General features: G+C 46.0%; 1 protein-coding gene across 1 annotated transcript in view; it reads left to right on the top strand.

Annotated features, from left to right (window-relative positions):
* Positions 1 to 1,051: 1,051 nt before the first annotated feature.
* Positions 1,052 to 15,604, top strand: part of SPON1 (spondin 1) — a 305,960-nt gene continuing 291,407 nt past the window's right edge. Inside the window, exon 1 of the mRNA XM_017881549.1 lies at positions 1,052 to 1,691. Coding sequence (XP_017737038.1) covers positions 1,103 to 1,691 — 589 coding nt within the window. The 5' untranslated portion in view covers positions 1,052 to 1,102. The remainder of the gene's footprint in view (positions 1,692 to 15,604) is intronic.

Genomic DNA, 15,604 nt, shown 5'->3' with positions numbered 1-15,604 from the left:
GTGTGTTGAAGGCCCTGGGCAAAAAGAAGAGGAAACCAAAGCTTCTGAGGGCACCTGGGGAGGGATGCTTGTGTGCACTGAGAGGCAGGGGGCTTAAGGTATCCCCAGGTGGGTGAGGGAGCAGGCGCCACTAGAGACCAGCTCGAGTTTTTTATATGGGTCATATCATTTAACTCTAGCATATCCCCCCTACTACCTCTAGGAAGGATGTACTGGCACCCACCCCCACTCCCTTGTTCTCCAGAGCACGAAACAAGCTTGGAGAGTGCAGTAACTAGCCCAAGCTTCACAATGGGTGAGTGGCAGGACTGAGGTTTGATTTGGGTGTCTTCCCGGAGAGACACGGGGAGAGATTCTTGCCCCAGGTCTTTTCCCTTCAGGCCCTCAGGTTCAGCACCTCTCTGAACATCTGTCCCTGAGGACTGAGAATCTGAACTAAAATGTAAGCCAAGAAAACACAGGCTCTTCATTGAATCTTTTGAAACTCCTTTCCCAGGCAGTAGGAGGACCTTCCTGAGCCTTGGGCACTTTTGCCTTTGTTGGCTCCTTCCTCCAGGTTAAGCATATTTTATGACTGTGGAGGTGTAAATACAAATACATTAACATTATATAGTGAAACATTTTGTTTGACCTAAACTTTTTTCTTCTGATTTTTAAAGAAAACATTTTCATAGATCTCCAAAATTATCGTGGGCCCTAAGCTCTGTAGCTAAGTCGTTTCTCCTTTCTCAGCCTCCAGTCTGACATGTTCCAATATGGCCTTGGGAAGAGCAATGGGCCCGGAGTCGCCGCATCTAACCCTGCAGTAACTGGTCGCAAGTCTCAGTTTGCTCATCTATAAAGTGAGTGAAAGTAATGTAACCTTTATTGGGAGTAGGGAACATGAAGGCGAGTCGATACAGTAAGTAAGCCGCCAAGCATATTGCTGGGCACAGAGCAGGTGTGCTACAAAAGTTATTTCTCAGGCTTCCCTTCCTCTGAGCACCGTCCTCCAGAGGGTCCGGAGTGTAGCTGGGGGTTGGAGCAGCAGCCTCCTAGGCGATGGGACAGAGCCCACAGTGTCCGGTATGCCACGATTTCTTCGTCAGACCCTGGGAACCCAATGTCGCAAAATAAATACGGCCGCGTTGCTAATCGCCAGTTCGGAGGAAACAAAACAGCGCTGCGCTGGGGGATCTGGGCAAAATCAGCCCTCCCTCCTCCCGCTCCTTCGCCGCGGCCCTCCCCTCCTCGCGCTGCTCTCGTTCGCTCGGCTCAGCTCAGCGCAGCGCAGCGCAGCGCAGCTCCGCGGCCGCCAAGCCCAGCCTGGCACGGTCTCCGAGTCGCCGACGCCGGCTGCGAGCTCCCTCTCTCCGCCCCGGCTCCGCCAGGTCGCGCCTTCGTCGGGACCACTTCGGGCAGGAGTCGCGTGGCGAAGGCCGGCGGCCGCGGCACAAAGTTGGGGGCCGCGAGGATGAGGCTGTCCCCGGCGCCCCTGAAGCTGAGCCGGACGCCGGCACTGCTGGCGCTGGTGCTGCCCCTGGCCGCGGCGCTGGCCTTCTCCGACGAGACCCTGGACAAAGTGCCCAAGTCAGAGGGCTACTGCAGCCGTATCCTGCGCGCCCAGGGCACGCGTCGCGAGGGCTACACCGAGTTCAGCCTCCGCGTGGAGGGCGACCCCGACTTCTACAAGCCGGGAACCAGCTACCGCGGTAAGTGGCCGCCTGGCGTGGCGTTGGGAGCGCGGGACCGGGTGTCCGGTGGGCGCCGACCTCGCGGTGCCGGAGGAGGGCGCGCGGTCTCCGGGCGCGCCGCGCGGGTGCAGCCCCGCAAGGGCCCTTCTGCCCTGGCTGCCCTCGGCCCTTGCAGCTGCGAGCTCGGCGCGGATTCTAAGCCAGAGTACTGGGCCGTCGCGGGGGCCGCAGCCAGGAGAGGCAGCCCGCGTCTCCGACGCGCGGTTCCCAGGCGGAGCCACGCGTCACGCCGGCCTGACTGCAAGGGAGGCTCGCTTCTCCCCCGGCCGTCTGCAGGAGGGAGGTAAACCCGCCTTTCTCCAAATCGGTCTGGAGGGGATCCAGGTTTCTCTTGGTGGGGTCCCGGGCAAGGCAGCGACCCCAGCTTTCCCCACTCTGGCCCTGAAGGAGAGGGTACCCGATTCTCAAAGACCGGCCCCGGGCGGGACGGCCACTCCGGCTTCCCTAGATAGGTCTCTTCAGGAGAAGGGACTTTGGCTTCTCCCTAACCGGTCCTGGGGCGCGAGAAGGAGGGGCAGGGACAGCCTAAAGCTCCTCGAAAGGGTCCTTGGAAAGAACCCCAAATTATTCTCTCGTGGTCCCAGACGAGATGGAGGATCTTGGGTTTCCAGAACAGGTCCCCAGTGGGGACAGGGTCCTCAAAGAGCTTTGGGTAAGCTCCGAACTGAAAGGGGAATTGGATGAAGATGGAAAGAGAAGCCCCGATGCCCAAGGCCTGCTCCCTGGAGGCCGGGGAACCTTGGCTCCGGCAGCTCGGAGTCTCCGCGTGCCAGGGATGTCGCGCCTACGCCGCTCGGCTGAGAGCTGGGTTTCGGGAGCTCAGGGAGGAGGTGTCCAAGCAGGTGAGCGCCTCCTGGGCGGGACAGGCAGCTCGACCAGCACCGACCTAAAGACGCCCGGCTGTATCCCCAGGCCCGCCACCTCGCTCCTCAGCAGGGTCATCTCCCAGACATCGTTTCCCCGCGCAGCAGCCGCCGCTCTCCGGGTGGGGGACAGGTAACCAGGAAGGGAAGGGAGCGGAGCCTGTCTGGCCTCACCTTGGGTCCCGCCAGGGAGCGTGTCCCCTCACCCTCGCCCCTTCGTACGTCAGCTCTAGTGCTAAGCAGGGAGGAGCGGGTCATTGGGGCACCTGGTGGGGCAAATGGGCTCCCAGCTACTGTACTTTCCTCCCCGCCTTCCCAGTTCCCCAGAGCCTTGGACGGAAGCGGTGGGAGCAACACAGGATAAAGTTTGGGGCAGTGTCAGCGGGCGCCAGGGCCACGCTGGAGACCAAAGCCAGGGGCCACCCTTCTTGGAGGGCTTTTCCCCCTTTCCCGGGTTTGTGTCCCCGACTTTCTCCACCCGGAGCTACCCCAAGCCGGCTCCTTGGTGCCCTTGGCACCTTGGCGTGCTGAGCACTTTGCGAGGAACAATCTGACCCCGGCGCGTAGCTCCACAAAGAAAGATTTTGGGTGGAGAACACCCCGCCCATCCCGGGAGGGAGTGCGCGGCTTGGCACCCTGGCTGGAGCGAGCCGCGCCGACGGGCGGCGACTGCCACTCAGTGGAGCCGGGAGGGGGCCGATCCTCCCTGTGGACCGCAGGGAAGCGAGTATAACTTCACTGGCCTATTCAGCCCTCCCCAAAACTGAGGACCTGAGTTCACAGGGGAAAATGTCCCCGCTCCACGTAGCAGAGAAAGAAGTGGCTCTGGAGTCCAACAGACTTGGGTTTACTCGCTGTGTGACCTTGTGCAAGTCATTTAATTTCTCTGCACCTATTTCCTAGCTGAAAAAAAGAAAAGAAAAGAAAACAAAAGCCAAACAGACAAACAAAAAAAGCTGTTTATCCACCCTTTCTTGGTGGTAGGGAGTAAATGAGTTTACAAAGGTGAGTGTGCCTGAGCTAAAAGAGATGCCTAATAAGCGTAAGAGTTGAATGTGAGGCCTTTATTGGTTTACTAATGGAGGTAGGTTCTTGATCAGATTTTTGTTTTTGAAGAGCATGTGTGCGTTTGAAAGCAGGTTTCCTCAGCTCTCCTCCAGTCCCATTCATCTACCAGTGAATGGTGGTTATTTGGGTCCTCATGAATTAATTGAATTAATGAATGAGGTATTTCTTCATATCAGGAGCCTTGCCTAAGACTGTCGCTAATCCAAGCCCAGGAGGATTGTTTCAGTGGCTTAGGCTAGTCTGGGGTTCAGGCCAAGTGTACCCAGTGTCTCTTTTCACACTAATCCTCTGTGTTTTAGTTGAGCATTGGCAGCTGGTGGCCCTAACACTGGGAAGGAGGTACAGCTGGTATTCACGGGGCTAAAGAGGTTTTAGAACTACCTAAAAGTCCAGGGCCCGCAGGTGGGGAACTGGGACTGGATAGGGAGTGTCCTGGACTTTCACCCTTCAGGCTACTCCTGCCTAAACAGCCGTCTGGACTTTGACACCTCAACTCAGGCTATAGATTGGCCAATCATCTTTTCTCCCTTCTTATGGCTAAAAGACCTTGAAAGAGATCTTGCAGGAACCATGCTGATGTTTTCCAAGTAAATATTCTGCAATTAGCAAACCTGATTCCGCCACTCAAAGTTTGAAAGAAAAGTTGCTGGCCTAGTTTGTGACATTTTCTGCTGGCTCCTTCTTTCTTAGAATAATTATGTTAAAAGTAACTCGAACACATTCTGCTCATTGTCCTGACTTAAGGCTGTTAAGTTGGCATTCCGCTGGTGTTCTATTTGTTTTTTAATTTTTTCCTGAATTAGGATCCCTCACAATCCTTGGAATCAATGACTTGTTTTCCTGCCTCAAATCTTTGTCCACAGTATTCCAGTTCATCCCCAAGCAGCTTCTGTTCTTTGTGCCTGCTGTCTAAGTATAGTCTTTAGGTACTCTAGACCGGAATAAAATGGTCACTATTAAAAAAAGACTGAAACATGGGATTCCTTCCCCAAAACCTGAATCCAGTTGAGATCATTATTTTGTCTTTTCCAAGTTGTTAGTATTATATTGATTTCCTTTTCTCTCCCACCACTTCTATTCTCCCTCCCTCTTCCCACAGTCCCCCCTCCCTCCAACGGCAATAATTGTGCTTTAGAAAGCTCTGAAAGGCCTGCTCTGTTTCTGACCAGGGCCTCCTTTGAAAAGGAGATTACAGTGATTAAAAATAACAAGTTGAGGATCCTCAAGGGGCTTCCCTTATATAGGAGGACAATTTGCAGGGCCAGCCTTTCCCAGATCACAATTTCAAGCCAAATAGAAGAAAATCCACTGAAATGTTCAATAATTGACTGAAAATAAAAGAGGCTCTTTTGTCTTACCAGAGGTCTGCTTATTAGGAAAATAAAGTCAGACTCTGGCTAATGAGAGTGGCTTTTCCTAGATGTTTTTTAAAGGGACATTTCAAGGAACTTGATGGGAAAAGAATGTCCAGTGGAGGTTTCAAAAGCTGGTCCAACTTCAAGCATAATTGGGGGTTTTATTATAAACTGGGAGGTTTGCAGACCTCCAAAGCTGCATGGCTTTTTCTTTGTCCCACACTGAGACACACACTGACCACAGGAGTAGACACCTCAGACTGGTGGAAAGCGCACAGGCTTTGATGTTGGGTGGGTTGGTTTCAGGTCCTGCTTGGTCACATATTCAACTGTGTGATCCCAGGAAGCCACTTCACCTCTCTGAGCCAATTTCTCCATCTGTAAAATGAGAGTGTTTTGATTTTTTCCCAACATTCCTGTGAAAATTAGAAATAATTCATGTCAAAAGAAATTGTTACACAGTGGTTGCTAAAAAAATATGAGATGATTATTTTGGAAATAGAAAAACACTTAGCAGCAAAGCCCTGGATAAGATATTGTGTTAAGTTCTTCCTACTCATCTCACTTATTCCTTATGTTACTTTGAGGAAGTTTCTGATCGTTACTATTTTACGGATAAGAAGACTAAATCTCAGAGAGATTTAGTTCCTTACCCATGGTCACACAGCTAATAATCAGCAGAATCAGGATACGATCTCAGGTCTGTCTGACTCCTAAATCTGTGCTCTTAACCAGTCTTCTGTGTTGACTCAATGAAATTAGTTGGGAATAGAATGAAATTCACTCATCTACCCTCAGCCTTCTGGATGGTGAGCCTTCCTTCAAGGAAAACAGAACAACAAATCAAGATAGTAACTGACATCTCTCAGGAGAATTACTTTATATTACTACAAAGTAATATAAAGTGATAAATCCTTATTCACATTTGCTCTTTTCTCTTATTGGCTTCAATGTTGTATTTCCCCATAAATTAGAGGATTAATTTAGAAACATGAAGAACCTTGTCAGTCTTTGGCCAATTCCTTTTGTTCGTGGGGAAACAAAAGGAAATTGGATAGGGGGGAAGCGAAAAAAACCAGAAAGAAAAGAAAAAAGAAAAAATAGATTTTACTGTTGTTTCATTTTTACATACAGATGTTATATGACCATGCCTGCAAAATTATATGTTTGGAAAGGACATATTTAGGATCTGAGAAATTTACACAGGATGAGGTCTTTTAAACTATTTCCTGGCTGGTGGAGTTTTTAAAAATGTAAATGCTGCTGATGATATTATAATTAAGCCACCCCCCCCACCTCTCTTCCCTTTTTTGCACCATTCCCGCTTTTTTATGTAACTATTTTTTAACCATTACTACTTTTAATAAGTAGTACAAACTGATAATAAAAATTAGAAAATGCAGCTATAGCTAATGCTTAATGGTTGTGGAGATTGTTTATTGCTCTGAGTTTTAGGAAATGAAAGAAATAACATAGCAAAAAGCATATCAAAATGGAATTTTTCAAGGTTTAAAACTTGAGTACTTCCCCATCACAGGTAAGTTGTTTCATTACAGCTGACTCTTTCAATTGCATCAAGAAGCCATAAGCACTGATATATTTACCACTATGGGCTGGTATATGAGGAGCTTTCACTCTCACACTGTCCATTTGCTTGTTATACAGACTGTCACACATATATATAGGTCAATACCAATTTCTGTTGTGAGATGGGGGGACTCTTACCATGTTATATTAGTCATAGTACAGGCTAAGCTCATGTTACTAACAGAACCCAAAACACAGTGTTTTAAACAAGAGGTAAATGGGAGATCCAGCATGATGGGAGGCTTTGCTCCATAAGGCCATCCAGGAACCAGGCTCCTTCTACCTTGTTCCCCTGATATCTTCTTGCACTCTGTTGTCTAGTTCGTAGCTACTTAGCCATGTGTGGCTATGAAGTGCTTGAAATGTGGCTATTCTGAATTGAGATGTGCTGTAAGTATAAAATATGCAATGATTGTTGAAAATTTAGTATAAAAAGAGTAAACATCTCAATAATTTGTGTATTATTACATACTAAAATTATAATTGTATATATTAAGTAAAATACACTAGTTAAAACTAATTTTGCCTATTTTCACATATTTTCATGGATACCTGTTAACAAAATTAATTTCACCTAGCTTGAGTTTATTTCTACTAAACAGCACTGTTTTAAGGTGTTATTCTCCTCAGTACCATTACAGCTGAGGAGAACCTCTGCACATCTGTATTCAGTCAGCATGCAGGGGACTGGGGGGAGAGGAAGTAGAGGACAGCAGTTTTCTTTTAATAATGTGACCCAGGAACTGCACCCAGCACTGCTAAACACACTCTGTTGGCAAAAATTTAGTCATGTGGTCATACCTAGCTGCAAGGGAGGCTGGGAAATATAGCATTTAGCTGGGTAGCCATGAGCCCAGTTAAAACTTGAAGGAGGATTTATTTTTCTAAACGATGAAACAGAATAAATTTGTGAAAACCATATTAACTGTCTCTGTCACATATTTTCATGCACAGTCATGTAAAAACACAATATGTCTTATTCTCTCAGTGGAAGGTCATCTAGGTGCATGAACTTGACAACATATAAACTGATGTTCCTGCTAAGAATCAGCAGAGGAAGCCAGTGGCTCACACCTGTAACCCCACACTCTGGGAGGCTGAGACAGGTGGATTGCTTAACCCCAGGAGTTCAAGATCAGCTTGTACAATATGGCAAAACCCCATCTCTACAAAAAAATACAAAAATTAGCTGGCTGTGGTGTCTCATGCCTGTAGACCCAGCTACTCAGGAGGCTGAGGCAGGAGGATCTCTTGAGCTGGGGAAGTTGAGGCTGCAGTGAGTAAAGATTGTGCCACTGCGCCCAGTCTGGGTGACAAAGTGAGACTCTGTCTCAAAAGAAAGAAGGGAAAAAGAGCAGAGGCAGGAGTTCTGGGGTGTGTATGTGCAAGCATGTGTTGTGGCCTCTTTTGTCTCATTCTCCTTTCTCAATAAAAGAGGAAGTAGCAAAGAACAAAAGGAATGAGGGTTAAGTAAATAAACCAAGAAAGCAAAGGGGTGGTGTGGGAAGAGAAAAAGAAAAATGAAAACCCACTGGGGTATACATTCAGAATGAAAATGAAAGAAAATGTTTGAGTATGGCAGAGTTCCATTAAGATGGGACTAGAGGGCCAGATTCAAAAAGAGCCATAGAAAGCAAAAATCACATAAGTCAAAAGTAATCCCTTGAAATTACACATAAGATAAAACCCAGATAGCAGCTTCAACCTAGCCTTATCTAAACACCCTACCCCCGATATTCCTGTAAGAGGAATAGAAACGAATTGGCATGTATCAAAAAGTCTAGCACGTCTAGTTTCCCTCCAGCATTGGAAGAGAGCAATATTTCCTCAGTAGAGTAGCAGATAAACCCTTGGTTTGCTCTGATATGCAAGTACAAAATCCTCATCATATGATGGATTGAGGGAGCTGAGAGGCTCATCTCATGCTCGCTGAGCACATTCATGCATTGAGCGGAGTGACATGTGGCCCAAGTCATTTAAAGCATTACATTCTCTCTCTTTTCTCCTCCAGTAGTGTGCAATTGTGTTTGATTTTTACCAAATGCACCTCTCTTGGGGCATCTATAGTGTCAGGAAGCTTGCTATATCACACAAAAGGTCTTTTGTGATGCTTGCCAGCTCTTGGTGGTATAAAATGCCCCACTTTTACATTATGTTTTGGCAGGGATGGAGTTGGGGTGCAGATAGGACAAGGCAAGGAGTTAAGTGAGAACACCAGAAGTCCTTTGCAAGGTCTATGTAGAGCAGGCTTCTACCTTTCACAGAATATTTATAACTTCCATGAAATGTTCAGGAAAAGTTAAACAAGGGAACCACCCACATCTACTGATTTGCTTGAGGCTAGGAGACCCACAGGAAATAACTTGAGCCCTCTCTACAGTTGTGGTTGAGATATTTGCAAATATGTCTCATGGACTGGGTGAGAGAAGCAGGGAAGAGTTTCAAGAACAAGTCACCATGTGTGGGGCCAGAGTGTGGGCAGGTGGGCAGAGTAACAGTCACAGCAGGATGTATGAACCGAATGGTGATTCTAGGTGCTACAGGAAGCTCTCCCAACCCCTGACAACACTGTCTGTTGAATTTTCCAAATACACTAAGCTCATTCCCTCCCCAGGGCCTTCATCCTTGCTCGTCTTCATGCCTGGGATGGTTGTCCCCAGATCTTTGCATTGTTGACTCCTTATCTTTTAAGGGAATCTCTTTAAAGAGGCTTCTCTCACTACCAATTTATGTTTCCCATCACTTTTGCCTGATTTTGTTTACTTCATAGCCTTAAACACTCTCTGAAATTCTCTCGTTTATTATCTGCTTCCTACAGCTAGAATACAAGCTTTATGAGAGCAAAGACTTTGTATTTCTTATTTGCCATTTTATCTTCAATTTCAGAACAGTGCCTGGGCATAGCAGGCATTAAATCATTATTTGTTGGAAAAAAAAAATAAAGTATCATTGAAGCCCCAAGAACCCTGGTACAAGCTAAGAGAGCTGGATGGAGGAAGGGGAAAGTGTTTCTCTCTCAGCCAGAGAGAAAGGTGAGCACCCAAGGGATGGCAGACAGTGGGCAAGGAGCTCCAGGTGGTGGCGGCAGAGAGAAAGGATGCCCAATGCCACAGGGGCATTGGCCAGAGGCAGAGGGCAGATGGCCTGCATCCAGGGTGCAGACCACTAGGAGGGAGGAGAGAGCAGTTGCATGCATGGTGGAAGCAGAAACACTGTTGCTGTGGTGTGAAAAGCAGAGCAACAGCAGGCAAAAGGGCAGAGGCAAGGGGCTGCCAACCTCAGAAACTGACTCTAAGAAACTGGCTCTGAGTATCTGGAGAAGTAGGGCTGAGGGGATTATTGAGCCATCAAACCTAGACACCAATTATTAAAGTGACTTTCCCTGGAACCAGCACATTGCGGAGTCATTTGTAGTACTTTCCAAACCTAGCTATGCCTTTGGAGAGTGCAAAAACTAAACTAAAATTCAATTTAATTTAAAAACTTTCCTGGGCCCCACGCTAACAAAAGTCTGGATTCTAGGAATCTTATATTCTTTTTTCTCTCTCTCTTTTAAAGGAAAATGGTAAGACACAAAGAAAAGGTGTCCCCTTTCCTATGAGCATGCTTCACCATCACCACCTCTCCTAGTCCCAGCCCCAGTCTCCCACACACATTAGCACCTGGTCACATCATTGCCCTATCTTGTTACTATGGGACACACTCATTTAGTGACCAGTGGAATATCCTCAAAGCCGACACGACTACAGCATTTCCCGCTTGGCAGTAGGGTGATGAGGAGAAGAGAACCATGAGTTTTCCTTAGGTAGCCACACTCACAGACTGGCGAAGCTTGAGCCAGGGCTGATTTGCTTGTACTTCTCTGCCACCAAAGTCTGCCTCCCATGTAACTTTCACACATCTGTCCAAAGTTCTGTTCTTTGGAATCAAGCAAAATGAGGTCTCCCCTGGGCCATATGTCAGCCCTTAAGATGTTTGTGAATAAATAGCTGTTATGGCTTCTCTTCTGACTAAAATGTCCCGTTTCTTTAACCATTCTTTGTGGGTGGCAGTTGCTTGCTCCCTTGTACTTTGTGCCCCAGATGTGGTCTGTTAGGGGCAGGACATGACAGAATGATTATCTCCTTGTCCTGGACATTGTGCTTGTGTGAAGCTTGCCAGGTCTTGTGTTTGCCATTTTGGCAGCTGTGCTGCAGTCTGGAATCACACTGAGCTTGCAGCCAACTCAAATTCTTGCAGTTTTCTGGAAGGCCTGCTTCCCTCTTTAACCTAGACCAGTGAAAATGGTCCTTGAACATAAAATTTGACATGGTTTCTCGTTCGATTTAATCCAGCAGGTTTGGATCCATCCCTGTAGCTGTCAGCCATTCGTGAATCTGTATTCGGTCACCAAGTGACTTATTGACATAATCTAATTTTGAATTATCCACAGTGTTGATAAGAAGGTCTTGTAAGTCTTTATCAATGAAGTTGATAAGAATATTGAGCAACTTAAGAGTCTAGGATAGAGCCCTCTGACATTCCTTAGAGTCTTTCCCTAAAGCTGATATTTAGCTAGTTTTGAAGTCAACAGATCTGCTATCATCCCAGTGACATTTACATACGAACTGCCACCCCCACCATAAGCCACCTCAGTTTAGTTCTAAATACTGTTTCCTGAGCCTGCTGGTGATTCTTATAGTTTAGGCAGAATGTTTTCTTTCTTTGCTTCAAAATTATCACCGCAAGTGATAGGAACAAAGTCAACCTAACTAAAACAGAAAAGGGAATGCACTGATTCCCATATTTGCAAAGCCCAGGGGTGGCTCTTACTTCAGGCATAAATGGGTCCAGTGACTCAAATGGGGTCATTCCATCTCTCTCTCTGTCCCCCCTTCCCTCCTTCACTCTCTATCTTTTTTCGTCCCTCGCTTCCACCTTTTCTGTCTTGCTCATTCCATCCTTAATCTCTTGGCTGTGTTTTGTCCTCATTTTTTCTTACTACAGATAAACTTTCTCCAAATGACAGGGAGGATAGCTGCCAGCAACCTTCAGTGAAAATCCTCTTAGCTCATCCTGTGACTAAAAGAAAAGCCCCTTTCCTTCTAACTACAAACTGAAACATCCCAGGGAAGATTGTGATTAGTCCAGGGTGGGTCACATGCCCAGGGCAATGGCATGGAGATAGACTGGCTCTGGATCACAGTCACTTTTGTGACTTGATATCTGAGGAGGGAGGACGAACTGTGATTGGAAGTCCCGGTGACCACAGGGTCAGAGTAGGGGCAGCAGTGGGGGTCCCCCAGAGCTTCCTGCCCTTGTCCACATTCCCAGATACATTCTCTTAGCTGACACATCTCTACCTCCCCAGAGGCATCCTTCCCATTATTCCTCCTGCTATCCACATGTTGTTCAGCTCAGGACCCATTCATCTGGCTCTGAGCTGTTCCATGATGAGGTCACATAAGGGGGAAAGGATTAACTTTTATTGAGCTGCTGCAGTGCGCTTGATTGCATTATCTCCTTGAATCCTCATGACAAATCCACGAGATGATAATTATGATCCTTATTTCACAGAGGAGACTGATTTATTTTTAAATATATTTTATTGATTTAGCAAATGTTTTTATATACTTCCTATTACCAATTCATTAATTGTCATGATGACAACAGGAGGTACATACTATTAAATATTACTGCGGTTTTATAGGTAAGGACATGTAGACAAGGAGAGCTTGAGTAACTTGCCCAAAATTACACATGATAAATGGGAAATTTGAAATAAGTCTGTTAGCTACGTCTGTTTTAGAAAAATGACCCTTACAAATTTAAGTATGCATGATCTTCAGTTTGAATGGGAGAAACTTCATCTCTGCCTGGGGATGCTGAGAGCACTGACCGAAGAAGGCCATCCAGGGAAACAGCATAATCCAACCCCACCATCCTCACCTGCTCACTTTTGGATTATCAGTCTTGCCTTCCAGTCTTCCAGGCCATCACCAGCAAATCTTTTCTTGCCTGATCCTGGCTAGGTGACCTTAATTATTGTGCCAATTTTTTACATAGAAATCTGAGTTGCAGTTCCTCAGAGCTCTGGAAGTTGTGCAGAGTAGAAAGGGGAGCACTGTGACTAACTTAATGCCCCCACAGTCTTTACAACTCCATGTTATAAGTTAAGGCAGAAGCTGAAGTGCATTGTGGTTGAGATGTGTAGCATGAAGACTGGGGCATTTCAATAACACATAGCAGGTGGTTGGCAGGGGCTGGCCATAGGATGGAGCTGGGACTCAGGATCTTCTCGTTGAGGTTGGGGTTCTATTAATAATTCTGAAACCCAAGAGACAGAGTGTGGAGGAAGATGGAACTGGACAAGATCCAATGAGGGTAATAGGCATAGAAGATGAATTTGGGTAATAGTTTATTAGAGTTTTTGTTAGAAGGTTGACACACCAACATTTGAAAGACACAGAAAGCTATTTGGTAATTAGGTAGGGTAAGTGTACCCAAGGATGGAAAGAACTCTGCCCTGGGTCGGGGTTTGAGACCAGGCTCTATTGTGAAATATCAGCCTTCGTATAAATAAGGCAAGCCTTTGTTACTGATGTGGCTTTTAGGGCAAAGCTGTAATTCAATAATTACACAGCCTCCAGCCTGATTTTCCTAAACCATAAATCTGAATATGAAATTTCCTAGCTCAAACCCTTCAGTACTGCATCATCCCCCCACCCAGGGTGATATCCACACTTCTTATCAAGGCATTGAAGGCCTTTGATCATCTTCTCCTTGCTTATCTTCCTCACCAAGCCTTTTATCACACCCTTCCTCCCAGAATGCAACTTATGAAATACAGAATTAGTTCTGGTTTCCAGGACCAAGACTGGCCCATTACGTCTTTCTGCTACATGGGATGCTGTTGCATCCCTTGTCCACTGGACAAACTCCTATTCCTCATTCAACTTACAACACAAATACAACCTCCCCCTTGAAGCCTCTCCGAATTCACCCAGATAGACGCAGATGTTCTCTCCTCTTCAACCTCAGAACACATTGTTCGTACCTCCATAACACACTTTACATGTTATAAAAAATATCTGTTGATACGTATTTTTCCTCCAGATACTAGATTGTGCTCCTAGAGAGCAGAGGACATTTCTTTTTTACTCTATCTCCAGGGATGTAGCCCTGAGCTAGTGTAGACCAAATGCTCAGTAAAGATAAAAGGATGAGGGAGGTTGGCATATTGTTCAAGGTAACCCATGGGAACTTTGGGAAAGGGACCAGAATAGGAATGAGAAAACTATGCATTTAAGGTAAATAAAACCTTTTTTGTTCATTCATTTGACAAGTATTTATTGAGCATTTACTATGTGTAAAGTGGTATGCTAGATGCTAAAGATGCAGTGGAGTTCAAGACAGAATTTGTTTCTGCATTCATGGAGAGTACAGGTTATTAGGGGAGACAAGCATTTACCAGAGAGTTTCCAGTTACCAGTTAAACACATATTGAACTAACATTGGGTGAGAGGTATTCCAGAAAAGTAAAGAGGTATTGTGTGGGGGTGAAAGGGGCAGGGAGGTCCTCACAGGGCACTCTATTTTGAGTGTCATGGGCTGTAGGAAGCCTTGGTTTATTATAAGGACTTACCCAAATCTCCCCATAACCTGAACTTGTAAGAATCGTCCCCAAAGCCAATTCTCTCCATTGCAGTCCTCCCAGTGGTCCTTCACTGGCACCTGCTAGAGTTTTTCTTTGGAGGTTCAATCATTGTTCCTGAGGACCAGCTCTTTGAAACACATTGTTGGGTAATCAGGCTGATGAGCATCATGATCTTTTATCATAATCACCAATTTCATCATCATCTTCATCCCCATTATCACCATCGCCACTCACCACCATCACCATCACCATCATAACCACTACCACCATCATTATCATCATCATCCCTTAAAATTCTTGAACACTTTACATGTTCCAGGCACTGGGATAAATATTTATTTAATTCTACATTCCTATAAGAAAGGCAATATCATCAACCTCTTTTGAAAATAAGGAAACAGAGATTAAGTAATTTACCAGAGATCACATAAGTGGTAGCTTTGGGATTCTAATCCTAAATGTTTGCACTTAATCAGTTCCCCGTATGTACTCACAAGATGGCTCTGAATGGAATTCCTTTTTTTTAACCCTTCATAAGCATTTTTCTTTAATTTCTTGGATCTCTTAATAGCCTCTCAGGGGAGGCAATTGGGAGGAGTCATTAGAGAGAAGATTCTATTATTTACTGCCAAGCAGTCATTTTAGGTTATTACTGGGACTCTGAACACACTGCACATTTGTGGCTTTCAGAAGGAAGTTGTATAATGAGGTTCTCTGGAAGGATAGAGTCTCCTCTATTCCTTCAAATTATACTGTGTAACAACATCATCACCAGTGATAATTATGGATTAAAACCCCACACTGAGTTCAGCCTCCAGAGCCTCCATCTCATGTGTTATATTTAATAGGGTAGTGTACAACCTTAGTTTTCTAGAACCTACAGGAATGCAGTATTCTGGGAAGCTGAGTTTATGATTAGCCATTTAAGCACACTGCACAGATATACAAAAGTTTGGATATTTATCATTCAGAAACATTGTTTAAGAATCTTTTAGCCGGGCGCGGTGGCTCAAGCCTGTAATCCCAGCACTTTGGGAGGCCGAGACGGGTGGATCGCGAGGTCAGGAGATCGAGACCAACCTAGCTAACACGGCGAAACCCCGTCTCTACTAAAAAATACAAAAGACTAGCCGGGCGAGTTGGCAGGCGCCTGTAGTCCCAGCTACTTGGGAGGCTGAGGCAGGAGAATGGCGTAAACCCGGGAGGCGGAGCTTGCAGTGAGCTGAGATCCGGCCACTGCACTCCAGCCTGGGCGACAAGAGCGAGACTCCGTCTCAAAAAAAAAAAAATAAAATAAAAAAAAAAAAAAAAAAAATAAAATTTAACTTTAAACCCATATTTTATTGCCACCCCCCGGGAAAG

The sequence above is a fragment of the Rhinopithecus bieti genome, unplaced genomic scaffold, assembly GCF_001698545.2.
Source record: "Rhinopithecus bieti isolate Rb0 unplaced genomic scaffold, ASM169854v2 scaffold_11944, whole genome shotgun sequence".
Classification (NCBI taxonomy): Eukaryota; Metazoa; Chordata; class Mammalia; order Primates; family Cercopithecidae; genus Rhinopithecus; species Rhinopithecus bieti.
This window is presented reverse-complemented; position numbering and strand designations above follow the sequence as displayed.